The sequence below is a fragment of the Melospiza melodia genome, chromosome 10 (genome assembly GCF_035770615.1).
Source record: "Melospiza melodia melodia isolate bMelMel2 chromosome 10, bMelMel2.pri, whole genome shotgun sequence".
Lineage (NCBI taxonomy): Eukaryota > Metazoa > Chordata > Aves > Passeriformes > Passerellidae > Melospiza > Melospiza melodia.
In genome coordinates, this window is record NC_086203.1 from 16865138 (window position 1) to 16879603 (window position 14466).

The window sequence follows — 14466 nt, forward strand, 5'->3', positions numbered from 1 at the left end:
TATTGAGCTAAGAAACTGACAAATCATCAGAACAGAATGGGCTTTAGGAAACTTAAATCAGCAGAGGCTCTCAGGATAGCCAAGAGTCTTCCCTTCTCTTCCTCTGCCACAGCAACACAGGAGCCTTTCAGGCAGATTGGTCTTCCTGTGCTCAATCCATCTGGTCTCTGTAAAGGCTGCTCCAAAACATGGGTTCAGTAAGGAAATACCTTCTGAGCTACATTTTGTCAGGCCACCTTTTCCTCCTTTATTACATGTTCCCCTGCTCTTTCCATAGTGCCAAGCAGCCATTCCTTCTCCCCTGCCTGCTGTACCTGCTGCCTCTCTGTGGTCTAAGCCTGATTTTCCTCACTCAGGATGGGCCCCTGTTCCCTCCTGCTGCACACTGTGCTCCTCCTGCAGTGTGGCAAACAGCATTCGTTTCTCCTGAGCCCTGTAGGATGGCAGTAATACACTGCCACAATTAACATCCTTAAACACCGTTTAATTAATCCACTGAAGCCCTAAGAAATTTTAATTAACAGCAGCTTTATTAGTATTTACTTCACCTCCAACGCGTAAGCTCTGGCAGTGTTTCCAAAGGGAGGAAGGACACTGGCAGAGCAGTTGACAAGACCCCCTTTTCCTGACTTTTCCCTGCTCTGCCGTCCCAGAGCTGCAGCCAGCTCTGTGCACTGACAAGGACAGTTCCTTCCTCACCCTCCAAGATGAGGGTCAAGTTAACGTCATTCCGCGGCTCTGCGCAATTCCCGTCGTGCACAAGGTTAAATAAATTCACCAAAATCAAGCTTCAAAACAAGAGTTGTTGGAGTGTGTGATGAACAGCACAGATTGGAGAGGAGTCTGACAGGAAAGCTGAGCTCTGCTCCATTTGGAGATCTCCATGTCATAGCCAAGGTCACAGTGTCTCAGCTGCCAGCCTTGAATGATGTCTGTGTAAAAAGCAGATGCACTTCAGGCTTCCCATGCACCGCTGAACACCAACCCAGCAGCCTCTGCATTCCTGCAGCCAAGCAGACTAACACACAATCCCTCAGCCCCACACCATGGCAGGATGCTGCTGTTCACACTACCAGGATAAAGGAGGATTAGCAGATTTCTGAGGGATCTAACCTGCTGTGGCAGGTGTCCAGGCAGACAAGCTCTGCAGCCTCTTGCAGCAGATTTGTGCTCATTTGCTCAACGCCTTTCTCTGGTGCCTCTTACAGCAACACACATTCCCTCTGAGCTAAGGATCATGGACAATTGTTAAGGGAAAATAGGAGGAGAAAGAAAAACACTCACAACATACTATAAATCAAGCTTATGGGACTTGATTTCTGCTGCTAAAACTGCAATTAACCCCAGGAGCACAGGAGTGGTCCCTTAGGCCCAGACACATGAACTGTGCTCTAAGGACACTTGCCAGGCATCCACAAGTTAGAATGCTGCTATGTTCCCTCAATCTTTGGAATAACTGATGTGATACAAAACTTCAGGGTAGAGAGTCAAATGCTGATGTTCCAGGAAACAGGGACAGCAATAATCTGAAACACAGATCAGGTGCCTTTAAACTTATTATTTTGCTAAATGCTTGAGGCATGTAACACTACCCAAAACACAGTTGTGGGAGGGGAAAAAAAAAAACCAAAAATAAATTCTTAATGAGCAACTGAACTAATAATTCAAAACACTATCCTGGTATTACCAAATGACCAGGACTCCTGCTATCATAACTGCTTCAGAGGCTGAGGTCAAATACCACTGCCCTACTTTAATAATTTATCTACAGAACAAATTAAAACTAGCACATATCTGGTGTAATGACACCAATTATGCATTACACCGACAAATACTGAGTTAAGATCTGAGCATTGAGACTTCTTATATAACACTGTCTTAAATTTCTAATAAGCAAGAAGTGAACTGTGCTTAAAACATTCCTACTAAAGCCTTACTAAAACCCAAATCCCACACCCTGCCTTGTACAACCCCAGCTAACTTTTTCAGGGCTTTGTAAGTAGTACATGAGGGCAGAACTCTGTCCCATTTCCTGCCTCAGAGCTTAGTAACACACTGGAGCTGACATCAAATCTGACATTTGACTAAGAGGTTTTCTTCCTGAACAATTTACTCAGATCCCAAAGTTTACAAACTGCATGCAGCATCCTCAAAGCAAGTCAGTGCTGAATAAAAGAGGGTCAGGCAAATACCTTGCTGGTCGTCCCCCAGATTAAAGATTAATCTGCAGTACCTAAATGCTAAAGAAGTGTTTTTTAAAGTCAAATTTGTGTTCAGCAGCCACAGTCCTATACAGGCTTTGTACTTCTCTAGTAATGCTACATGAGCACCTTCTAATAACTAACAACGTGACTTCATGCAAGGTAAGAGCCAGGAGTGACCTTTAAGAAAGTTCTCCTCCAAACTCCACACCTGTTACAAAACCCACTCCTGCCCCAAAGCACCCAAGACAGCTCTTGGCTCTCTATCCAAATCCTGTCTTCCGTGAAATTGTTTCACAAGATGAGGGGAAAAAAATGTGTTGTCGTTTTTCCTTCTCCATTCTTTCCACACTTGAGCAGTCAGCGCTTACAGGAAGTAGCACTACTCTTGTTTGAATGGCCACACACGTAAGGAGAACTCCTTTTACCATTACTCTCCCCACCAAATACTCTTGTAAGCACACAAGCTTTAATGTCCATTGCAAACCAGAGAATGAAGGGTACTGTTTTACTTGTTGCTGTTGTTCTTCCCTTCAAAACCTGGCAAAAATGCAATGGTGAAAGTCTGAGCATCACCCACAGAGGAGCTGTTAAATTAATACCAGCTGTAGGAAAAGTGAGAGGAGTTCAGGATCCCACCATCACTACCTGAGCCCCAGGCACGGGTTCTGAAGGGAGTCATTTAGGAACAAGACACCGAGACGCGTCCGAGCAGCGCTGGATTTCCCCCAGTGCAGCTGACCCAGAGCTCGCCTTTTCCCATGAACGGCCGCGCTGGGGTGACCCCGAATCTCCTGTCCTGGGGCGAGGGAGCCCAAACCTTCTGGGAAACAGGCACTGCACAGCCTGGGGCTCTGGGGAAACCCGGAGCAGCGCTTCCCGTGCGGGCCATGCCCACACAGCCCCCGCTCAGAGCCGGCTGCCCCATCCCCTCACAGACCCCCGGCAAACCCCCAAAACCTACCCAAACCCCCTCCGTGCCCTCACAGCGCTGCGAGAGCGGCTCAGCCTCCCGCTCACCCTCACAGCGCCCCTATTACCCCATGGCGCCCATACCCGCTCCAGCCCTCACGACCCCCGGGGGTCTGCACGCCTGCAGCCCCTCACGATCCCCGGGGGTCTCTCCCTGTCCTCGGGACGCCTGCAGCCCCTCACGACCCCTGGGGTCTCTCCCTGTCCTCAGGACTCCTTCAGTCCCTCACGACCCCCGGGGGTCTCTCCCTATCCTCAGGACGCCTGCAGCCCCTCACGAACCCCTGCGCCTCTCCACATGCTCAGGACTCCTGCAGTCTCTCACGACCCCCGGAGATCTCTCCCTGTTCTCGGGACGTGTCCATTCCCTCAAAGCTTTCCCCCTATACCCTCATTCCACCTCCAGTCCCTCACACCCCAGCACAGCCCGGAGCCGCCGGGCACCGCCCCCGGCCCCTCCCCGCGCCTGCGCAGCCCCGCCGCGCCTGCGCCGCGCTCCCCCCGGCTCTATAAAGGCGGCAGTGCGAGAGCACAGCGCTGTGTCGCCTTCTCGTCACCAGTGTCGCTTTGCCGTCACCTCCGGTGTCCCGTCCGATAGCGAGGATGGAGGCGGTCGTGCGGCGCTGCCCGTTCCTGGCCCGTGTGTCCCAGGCGTTCCTGCAGAAGGCTGGGCCGTCGCTGCTGCTGTACGCCCAGCACTGCCCGCGCATGATGGAGGCGGCCCCGCCGGCCGCCCGCGCCCTCGCCACGTCCGCCGCCCGCGGGCAGCAGGCGGAGGAGGAGACCCCCGCGGGCCGCCGCGGTGAGTACGGCCGGGGAGCGAGCCGAGGGTCCCTGAGGGGGGAAAAAATAACACAGACATTGCATGTCACGGGGGAAAACTTCTGGAGTAGGCAGGGGTTGCTTAATCCTGGAAATGTCCGCGGTAATGAAATTTGTGACCGTGGTATGAATCAGGGACCGGCCTGTTGGGGCGTCCTGCGGCAAGCCCCGGGTGGGATCCGCGTTCCTGGGTCTCGGAGCGGTGTTTGTCACGGTACGGTGGCCCTTCATGCCACCCGGGAATATTCCTTGGGGAATTCTTCCCCAGGCAGTCAGGGGAAGGAGCTGAGGCTTGCAGCAGAGGAAGCTGCAGGGCTGAAGAATCTCAGAAAGTCCTCGAAGGAAGGTCGCAGAATCACTGTTAGGTTAGAAAAGACCTCTGAGGTCGAGTCCAGCCTATGGCTGAACACTGCCATGTCTACTAAACCATGGCCTTTACTGCCATATCCAGTCTTTCCTTAAATATTCCCGTTGGGAGTGAAAGAGATATTTCTGCCCCTCAAAGGGTACAGTGCTAGATCTAGCATCTTAACTCAGATGTCCCTTGGGTGTTACTGGCATTTTGTGCTTGTATAAATAAAATGTGACTGCTCAGTTAAATAGTTCTGAATGGGTCCTGCCAAATTAATTCCAAAAGAAATGGATCAAGAAACTGAAACCAGTGTATTAAAATGATGAAGTTGACATATTTTCCCTTCTCTGCCCCCATCTCAGAGGCCAAGAATGTCAAAGAAGCGGCCCAGCAGAATGCAGATGGAGCCCAGCTTCCTGCTGGCCACCCACCTGCCAGCAGTAACCAGAGTACAGGTACCAAATGCCCATTCCTGGCAGCTCAGATGAACCACAAGAAGAGCAATGTTTTCTGCAAAGCCAGCCTGGAGCTGCAGGAGGATGTGCAGGAAGTGCAGGCTGACAGGAAAGGTACGTTCTCTGTGCACTGAAGCAGTGATTCCTCCCAAGAGCTTCTGGTGCCTTCTCGGATGTGGAGCATTCCTGGTCTGACAGGCACCACTGAAGTGATGCAGCTGGGATTAGGGGAGACTGCAGGGAAAAGCTGCTGGAGAATGTAGGTGTTAGTGACATACCTGTGACGTTGTGCAGGGCTTCCCTGGGTGGTTCTGATGTGGGAATACCATGAGCTGTATTTTGATGTGCTGGCTGGCTCTAGATGTGTGAGTCAAGCTGGTACACTCGCACCCAAGCCAATGCTTAGATCTGTAGAGAGCTTTGCCACGGTGCTGGTTTAGACAAAGGCTTTATATCTAAAGCTGGAGCAAAGTGTCAAGACACCAGGCAAGTACCAGCACAAATCCAAGCTTGAAAGCAGGCAAATGGTTTTGGGGTGATTTTTTTCTGTTGATGGAACTAAAGGGTGTTGGCTGGCTTGCAGTGGTAGTGTGGAAGGGCTGTCCTTCAGAGGAAGGATCTTCTGAGCAGTGTCAGTAAAGCCTTGCTGCCTGTCTCAGAAGGCTTATTTTACTTTCCTGATTGCCTTCTGTGGCATAGTTTAAAAAAAAATCTGTGCTAACAGAACAAAAAGGAAGCAGCTGACTAGAGCTCTGCTTTCAGTTAGGTGTGTAGCAATCCTTTCAGATGAGTGCTGTAGCTGTATAGTGTGATTCTCTGAGTCATGATGAACCAAATACATTATAAGGAAATTGCCTGTTGTACTGTGATTGATTAGCAAGGCTAATCCTTCTGTCTTGTGAAAGGCAAATTTGTAAGCAAATAAAACAGTTCATCCTAGCAGGATCAACATGGGGTTTTGGACATGTACTTCCTAAAGATTGAAATGTTGGTTTTACTTAAAATGTTTGCTTTGCTGAATTCAACCTACTTCACTGTTTCAAACGAAACAAACTCACTGGAATTTATTACAATATCTGTAGGTACAGAATTTGCCAAAATACCAAGTACTTCCACGGTGAGAAAGATTGAGGCTGAGGGAGCAGAGCAGAGTGGCTTGCTCGAGAAGTTTAAGGATATTATGCTGAAGCAAAAACCAGAAAGCGTCTCTCATCTGCTTCAGGATAACTTGCCAAAATGTAAGAATGTCTGGAAAAACTCCCAGAGGCCTGGTCTGTTGTGATTATTTCCTGTGTGCTGAAGTGTCTGTCTCCTTTCAGCTGTCTCCACCTTCCAGTATGATCAGTTCTTTGAGAAGAAGATAGATGAGAAGAAGAAGGATCACACCTACCGGGTGTTCAAGACCGTGAACCGCAAGGCACAGATCTTCCCCATGGCAGACGACTACACCGACTCCCTGATCACCAAGAAGGAGGTGTCTGTGTGGTGCAGCAATGACTACCTGGGCATGAGCCGCCACCCTCGTGTCTGTGGAGCAGTGATGTGAGTGCTGCTGTGCTCTTAAGAGGGGTTTTCAAACTGTGTTTTGTGGCAAGGCTTCTGAAAAACTGATTTCTATACTGCGGGACATAAGTTGCTTCTGATGTGATTCTTGGTGTGCAGTTAAGGTTACACTTGTTTCTTGAGTGGTCCCTTAGTGTTCAGATCCAGGGCTACACTGTGTGTATTGGTCACTGATTGTGCTCCTTGGATCTTCTCTAAAAGCCCCAAATGTTACCAGATAAACTGGATGGTATATTGCAGCTGTGCTTGGCCACTGATATCTACCTTGCTGGACTCCTGAGTGTGCAGGTTGCTCCAAGACCCAGCAGCTGCTTTTTGCTGCCAGTTTTTTAGAACAGTCCTGATTATGTACCAGAACGTTTTCAGCAATGATCCTTTACTCTTCTGTGTGTCCCACAGCAATGCTAATTCCTCTCTTGGGCCTTCTTTAGGGAAACACTGAAACAACATGGTGCTGGAGCAGGAGGTACCAGAAACATATCAGGAACAAGTAAATTTCATGTCGACTTGGAAAAAGAACTAGCTGATCTTCATGGAAAAGATGCAGCACTGTTGTTCTCATCTTGCTTTGTAGCCAATGACTCCACTCTCTTCACTCTAGCTAAAATGCTGCCAGGTGAGATCTCAAACTGCACCTGTGTTGCCACAAAAACACAGCCTTGCCCCAGGCTGTTGGGAGTATGTTTCACAAAGAGCTGTCCAAAGTGAGGATTCACCCTAATCCATTTGCAGAGTGTGGTTTGCTGGTTTTAATATCATATTCAAGTTATGTTCAGTACAAATGATACTATCAACCTATTGAGATTGAGATTTGTGAGCTGGCAACTGCTGGAGGAATTACATAAACTGAGTCTTCTATTCTTGTGGTTAAACTCTACCTGAAAATGAGACAGCAGAATTTACTGTCTTCCCACTGGAAGGGATGAACTTCTCTCTCACTTCAGAAGTTAGGATAGTTAGATAACTATTTTCTCAAGCTCTCATTTGTGTTAATTTGAATGCCTAAAATAAACCTCAAATATTCTTGCTTCATGATCTGTAACTTGCTCTTTTGATCAAGAGCATTACTTTCAAGAACAAGCTACCCTTGTTTCCTAAACTCTTGCCATACATAATGCAATGCTAAGAATCAGTTAATGCTTTCTATACTTACTCCTAATGTAACTGGGCTGTAACCTGTTTCCTCAGGCTGTGAGATCTACTCTGATTCTGGAAACCATGCCTCCATGATCCAGGGGATCTGTAACAGCAGGGTGCCAAAACATATATTTCGCCATAACGATGTCAACCATCTCCGAGAGCTATTGAAAAAGTCTGATCCATCCACCCCTAAAATTGTTGCATTTGAAACTGTTCACTCCATGGATGGTAAGCTGACATCAAAGCCTCTTCTCTGTTGCTGGGGCAGTTAGTCCTCAGATCATCTGTTTTAGGTCTCAAAGTGTACAGTTTTGTAGCGGTTGTCTGGGGGTACTTCTGGAGTTTATCCAGTCGTACAGAAAATCCTAAACTGCCAGTCACTGCTTTGGTTTCTAGGTGCTGTTTGTCCTCTGGAGGAGCTGTGTGATGTGGCCCACGAGCACGGGGCCATCACCTTTGTGGATGAGGTGCACGCTGTGGGGCTGTACGGAGCCCGAGGAGGCGGGATAGGAGACCGGGACGGAGTCATGCACAAGATGGACATCATCTCTGGAACGCTGGGTATGCACAGCCTGGCACTCCTGCAGGAGCTGAGGCTGCAAAGCTGCTGAGCTGCCAAATTAACTGGGTTAGCTCAAAATCAGTCTAGTCAAATGAACTTGTTAAGGGCTGCTGGGGCCTAGGATTTTTCAGAAAGCCCAAGGGATTTAAGTGTGCCCCACAGTTTGAAAAGCTTCTGTTAAGCTACTTACACTGCCTTAGAAATTGTTATGGTAGCTTTGTATGGGGTTTTCTTTTAAGCAAGCTAGCAAAAAGTCCTCCAGTGGCATGTTATACAACTCAAGAAGAAATTCAGGTGAGAATGCTAGTAGAGCAGTTCTCTATATTTAGTAGTACTTAGTTCCTTTATGTGAAATGGAGTGCTCCTAATCTAGAAACCTGAGATGGGGAGTTATGTAAAGAGATTTGGCAAGTACTGAAGCAACTGCTATTATCTGAGTAGAATGCAGGCTAAGGAGTAAGTTTACTGCTGTAATTTGAAAGGTTTTTTAAACACCTTTTAAAACATAAATAAAATTTACTAGAAAAGTTCATGCTCTTTGGAACTTAAAGTCCTGGGTTACAGCTTAATAGGAACAGAAATGTTCACCAGACACCCTAATTCTGTCTATGGCTGTGTTCTGCACTCCAAACATTTGGAAAGAAGGACTGGTATCAACTGCACAATCACAGTAACAGCCTTGTGTGCTCCTTAGGATCACAGGCTATTTCTAGCATCTCTGAAACAGATTATTTTAAATCTGCTGAGAGACTTAGTGTTGATCACTTGGGGTCACTGTTCAAGTCCTTGCTTGATGATTTGGCTTGGAAGGTCTTCCCCAAAATCAAAACTTGTGTATTTGATAGAGGCATGAACTGTCCTTGCTGTGCAGCAGCTAGATCCACATTATCAAGATTAGCTTAAAAACAAAGCTGTACCATGTGCTGAGTAAATACAAGATTACTGGGTGGGGAGCTGGCACATGCCATGACCACATTACACGTGTGGTCAGAATAACCCATTCCTCCAAGCGGAACGCCGTGAAGCCTTGGAGCTTTTCAATAGGTGGAAAGACCAAATCCAACCACTTACCTTTTTACTTTCTCCTTCAGGCAAAGCATTTGGCTGTGTGGGAGGCTACATCTCCAGCACGAGCTCCCTGATCGACACGGTTCGCTCGTACGCGGCCGGGTTCATCTTCACCACGTCGCTGCCGCCCATGCTGCTGGCCGGGGCGCTGGAGTCGGTGCGCACGCTCAAGGGCGCCGAGGGCCAGGCGCTGCGCCGCCAGCACCAGCGCAACGTCAAGCTCATGAGGCAGATGCTGATGGATGCGGGGCTGCCCGTGGTGCACTGCCCCAGCCACATCATTCCCATCAGGGTGAGCGCTGGGGGTGATGTTAACACAGGCATGCGGTGCCCATGTTGCTGTCCGTGAGCACACTGTACCATCAGGTACATTAGTTACATGTGCCATTAGTTACTGCCTTCACAAAGTTCAAACCCACCTTGTTGCTCAGTGGTGGTGTGCCAGGAGCCTGCCTTAAGTCTGGTGTAAATATAAAATAGAGGGAGAAAGACCGTGGGTTTCATACACTAACAGTATACAGAAAATAAGGAAACTGCTAACAAGCTAAAAGATTTGGGTTGTAAACAGCTACCTGCCCAGGCTGCAGTGGTGTTCTTATGCCCAACACAGACTTTTAGCCTTTTTTTCTGGCATACACATATATTTTGCCATAATGATGTCAACCATCTTTGAGAGCTATTGAAAAAGTCTGATCTGTATACAACACAGACCTTTTGCCTTTTTTTCTGACCTACACGTTACTTACCAGCCCTGTTGGATTCTTAGATCTTGCTAACTTGGGCTGACAATTTTACCAACTCTCATTCTTTTGGTTGCTCTTGTAACTTAAAATTGTGAACTTCAGGTTGCAGATGCTGCTAAAAATACAGAGATCTGTGACAAGCTGATGAGCCAGCACAGCATCTACGTCCAAGCCATCAACTACCCAACGGTTCCCCGTGGAGAGGAGCTGCTCCGAATCGCCCCTACCCCTCACCACACCCCCCAGATGATGAGTTACTTTATCGGTGAGTGGACTCCTGCAGCAGGGCACTGAAGATCCTTCCTGTGTGTGCAGTCTTTGTACTTTGGGAAGCACTTAAGTTTTAGATGTCGTGAGCTGGATAGCCTGTTTCCACTGCTGCAGCACATCCTGCACACTTCCCTGCTTGGAGTGTGAGGTATGAAGGTCAGTGCACTGTGACTTGGATCAGAGTTGCAAGGCCACTGCAGCCCAGCCAGGGCTCTTCTCATGCATTGTGCAAACCAATCTTCACATGTTACATGGATTCCAAACTCAGCTGTCCTCAGCTGAGCTGTTAACTTGTCTTAAACATGGATCTGTTCAGAGAAAGTAGATCCTCCTTGATCCTGTCAGGAGAGGTGATGTGAGCATAGCTGAGACTTAGTTGCAGCCCAGTTGTTTCAAAGGTAGATTGTGTCAGAGTGTAATCCTATTATCCCTGCTCACTTGTTAGGGGAATAAATATGCTGAAACTTCTGCTGCTTCTCTAAAGCAATCCAGTCTTAAGCTTTGATCTTGATAAACTTTTCTTAACAGAAAAACTGCTGGCTACATGGAAGGATGTTGGTCTAGAGCTGAAGCCACACTCCTCAGCTGAATGCAACTTCTGTCGACGACCCCTGCATTTTGAAGTGATGAGTGAAAGAGAACGAGCCTACTTCAGTGGCATGAGCAAACTAGTATCTGTCAGTGCATGAGAGCAGCAGTGTCAGTTGTTGTCCAGCTCTAGTATGGAGTCAGTAACATTTTTTAATTGCTCAAGTATTTTAATTGTAGTTGAAGCACTACGCTCTGAAAATAAAGATCAAGAGCCATGATGCCCTGTTGTGTTTGTGTGCTTCTCTGTGTCCCTTCCACAACTGGAACTGATGTCTCAGGGGCTGGGATGGCATTTGATGGAATAAAACAGTGCTCTACAGCTTTGTGCCCCGCAGCTGAACTACTGCTTGTCCAATGACTATGCCCAAAGAACTTCACTAGTGCTTCCTGCATGGGGTTTATTTATTATAAAAAGAGAAAATAGCTTCTCTGGGACATCTTCCTGAAAGCATGCAGGGATAGTTCTACATGCCCAATAATACTTAAGCACCTTGAGAAGTGCTGCATATAAGCAGCTTGCACCCATGTTTTGGGAGGCAGGCATTTAGAATGGGTTTAGAATGGCTGTCTCTCTGCTACTCTCTTCTTCCTTTGTAGTTTGTGCACAAGCATTCCCCTTCTGGCATTGACTACACTGAGGGAAAAGGTGCTAATGGCATTAAGTGCTATTTTCTGACTACCTGACAGAACACCAAGGTGGTGGATTGGCAGGGCTGGAAAAGGAAGGTGTGTTCACCATTGCAGGTGGGCTCTGGCTGTAAAAACTGTCAGCAAGCAATATAATAGTTCATGTCTCTGAGAGAAGTCCTTGTGGGATGGCATCAGTACTGCCCATGCAACCCTTCTGGAACCTTAGCAATTGGCTGTAACAGGCCTATCTTATTTAATGCTTTGGTAAATAGCAAAGGCCTGCTTTGAACAGGGGGAAGTAAATTCTCTGGGTGAGTGCCTTTGCTCAGAGGTCGGTATTGGCACAAAGTCAGGCAGAGCACTGAACTGCTCCTGGCAGGTGCAGGCACGTCAGGCACTGCTGCAGAGGCTTTCACTGCCTCTGAGCAGCCACTCTCTCCAGGGACTCTTGTTTTGTGGCTGGAAGGAGCCAGCCTGGCGCTTCCCCCTGCTGGCACACTCACGTGTGTGCTGTGAGGCTCCCTCCCACCGGGGATCTGTTAAAGTATCACAAATAGCCATGTGGGGGGGAGATACAATCCCAAATTAAGGCAAAACCATCAGCTGGAAGTCACCAGTTGTTTAAGCATGTACTGAAGCACCCTGCCATTCTCAGAAGAGTTTTATAAAACATTTGACTTTCCAAGCAGTCAAGCTACTTTGAAAAAGCTCTTTGCCAAGCCAGCCAAGGGGCTGCCTCTGCCACATGCAGGTGCTCTGTAGAAGGGAGATGTGACCTGCCTGGCCTTGCCATGAACCATTTGTGGCCCAAAACTCAATGCATATGCATGCATCTGTCACAGAGCTCTTCCCATTATCTTTTAGGTTATATTCCTACATTAACTGGAGACATAAACTAACAAGCCACAGCTCCTCCATCAGCCTCTCCCAAGGACTTTGTCCCCAGCACCACAACATGCCAACAATGTCATTGCAAACTCTGGCAACAATCAGGGAACAGCTATAAGCAATCAGTGTGTGTGGGAGATAACACAACATGTTGACTCACACATGGCCATATTCTGACAGTACCAGGCCACTTGCATTTCTAGCTTTTTTTCACTGAAAGCCTTCAGAATTGGCCCAGTCCATTTTACAAACCACTTCATAAGCCCAGTTTTTCTCCCTAGTTTTAATAATGTCAACTCAACACTTTCTTCTACCAAGGAGAAGAAATAAGATATAGGAAGGTACCAGCTATCAAAAGTCTCCAAATTAATCAGGAAAGAACCAAACTCCAGGATTCAAAGCTGGCAACCTTTGAAATGACAGGAACACGAATAACCTCAGCACGTGGCAGCCAGTGCCTCCCCACCTTTAACATCAGCTGTGACAAATTACCTTTACACTACTGTTGGCAAGCAAGACTGAGAAAGCAGAACCAGGGCACAGCAAAGGGCCAGCAGATGTCCATCACTTAACTGCAAAAGACAAATCCAGTGGCACATTGAAAAGATAAATTCTCCCCAATGGAAAGGACAAAGAAAGAAAAAATAAACACATATTGTTTCCCAGCAAATAAAAATTGAATGGGGGGTTGTATAAGTAGGGATAAGTTATGCAAACTTCAGTTTGGTTCCCAGAAAAAATAATAGAGGAAGTAATCAGGAAAATATGTTTAAGGTCAGACAATGGCAGTGGCAGAGGGAGGAAGCAGGAATGCAGCCATAAAGCCATGGCTAACATTTGTCTGGGCCAAAACGATTCATCTAGTTAAATGTTGCATAGCCCTAAACTCACACCCCCCTCCATTTCCCAACCTATTTACACAAAGGAGAAACCCCAGGTGCTACAGGAGCAGTAAAACCATTCCAAGTGCAAGCAGGAGCACGTGTTCCCCATTGCTGGGAGGAGCTGCAGGGGCTTCTGCTCCTGCCATGGCATTACTGTCACCCCCAAACCCACAGCTCTGCCGTCCCTGGTGCTTTGCACCCATTTATTTTGGGACACACCCTTGCACTGCACCCTGGTCTGCTGCCAGCAGCTGGGATGGGGGGACGTGAGTGTGGATTCACCACAAACCATTCCTGTTGGGGCACACACTGGCACAAGGCAGCAAAAGCCTCATGCAAGGTAGCCCCTGGCCCAGAGCTGCTAGCCCACCACAGCACAGCTGGACTCTGAATACTCGGGATGTTCTGTGCCCCAGCTACCCTCCAGCTTGATCCCAAGTCCTCATCACCTAGGTTAGGTTAGGTTTAGGTTAGGTTAGACACCCTCCCTCCAACCTAGACACCCCCAACCCTGCACAATCCCAGGGGGGCTGATCCCAGATATCCTTACCCCACAGGCAAACAGCCTTTCCCTCCCTGCTGCTGCTACCTGCCTCCTGCCATTCCCCAAGGTTTGGAGGGAGGACAAGGGCTCATCTCCCTTTCCCACAGGCACCTGAGGTTTTATAGCCCAGGTGCCAACTGACTCTTAATTCACACATTCAGCTTACAACCAGGTGTAACTCATTTGCAGCCCCTCTGCTCCAGGTCTCAGGGGAGTGGAAGCCAAAGCTGTCAGCTCCTCTGAGATTTTGCCCTTTCCCACGTGGGAATCCCATAAAGAAAAGCATCACAGTCATATCATTTACTCTGCAGCTCGTTTGCTGTGGAGTCCCTGAACCTTTGTGTGTGAATGTTACAAGCCCTGAGCACTGGGGCTGGGTGTGGTGCTCAGCCACAGCCCCTGCAGCTGCCCCTTGTGTTTGAAACAGGCTGTGCCCACTGTCCCCTGCCCAGCCAGGCAAGTGCCACGTACCCTGAGGTGGCACAAGCCACTGCTGGCCAAATGTGGCTTTCCCAAGCATCACCTCAAATCCCAGGCCTTCTGCAGCAGCAGCAGCAGCAGCAACTTTTATCTCCAGCCTTAAAGAGAAGCTGGGATGGGAAAGGAAAGCATGAGATGGGGGACATGAGATAGCATGTGAGGGGACAGGTGATAACAGAATAGGAAGGGATGGAAGATGGAGAATGGGCCGGAGGATAGGAAAGGACATGGAATGGGACAGGAGACAGGGTGAGATAGGAGGGGAAGGGTGCCCAGGCTTTGGGCTGCCCCTGGCCATCTC

General features: G+C 48.3%; 1 protein-coding gene and 1 long non-coding RNA gene across 4 annotated transcripts; one reads left to right on the forward strand and one right to left on the reverse strand.

The window, feature by feature from the left end:
• Positions 1-517: 517 nt before the first annotated feature.
• Positions 518-3553, reverse strand: LOC134422316 (uncharacterized). 3 transcript variants are annotated; one of them, XR_010028779.1, is made up of 4 exons: positions 3456-3553; positions 2850-3024; positions 1114-1526; positions 518-932 (listed from the first exon to the last, which is right to left on the reverse strand). It is a non-coding gene; the product is annotated as an uncharacterized LOC134422316 (long non-coding RNA). The 3 variants fall into 3 exon arrangements; XR_010028780.1 differs by lacking the exon at positions 3456-3553 and having other exon boundaries at positions 1114-1228; positions 2850-3082; XR_010028778.1 differs by lacking the exon at positions 3456-3553 and having other exon boundaries at positions 2850-3082.
• Positions 3554-3696: 143 nt separating this feature from the next.
• On the forward strand, positions 3697-10957 carry ALAS1 (5'-aminolevulinate synthase 1). The gene is made up of 10 exons (XM_063164584.1): positions 3697-3975; positions 4710-4916; positions 5885-6040; positions 6122-6344; positions 6797-6981; positions 7554-7733; positions 7902-8066; positions 9159-9427; positions 9981-10143; positions 10677-10957. The coding sequence occupies exons 1-10, from the start codon at positions 3777-3779 to the stop codon at positions 10835-10837; spliced, it is 1908 nt and encodes a 635-aa protein (XP_063020654.1). The 5' UTR covers positions 3697-3776; the 3' UTR covers positions 10838-10957.
• Positions 10958-14466: the final 3509 nt, after the last annotated feature.

Excerpts from the sequence above, each read along its gene's own strand:
- ALAS1 (XM_063164584.1), top strand. The coding sequence starts at position 3,777 with ATGGAGGCGGTCGTGCGGCGCTGCCCGTTCCTGGCCCGTGTGTCCCAG. Across the intron at positions 3,976-4,709 it reads GACCCCCGCGGGCCGCCGCG|AGGCCAAGAATGTCAAAGAA; the intron begins GTGAGTACGGCC and ends CCCCCATCTCAG. Across the intron at positions 8,067-9,158 it reads CATCATCTCTGGAACGCTGG|GCAAAGCATTTGGCTGTGTG; the intron begins GTATGCACAGCC and ends TTTCTCCTTCAG.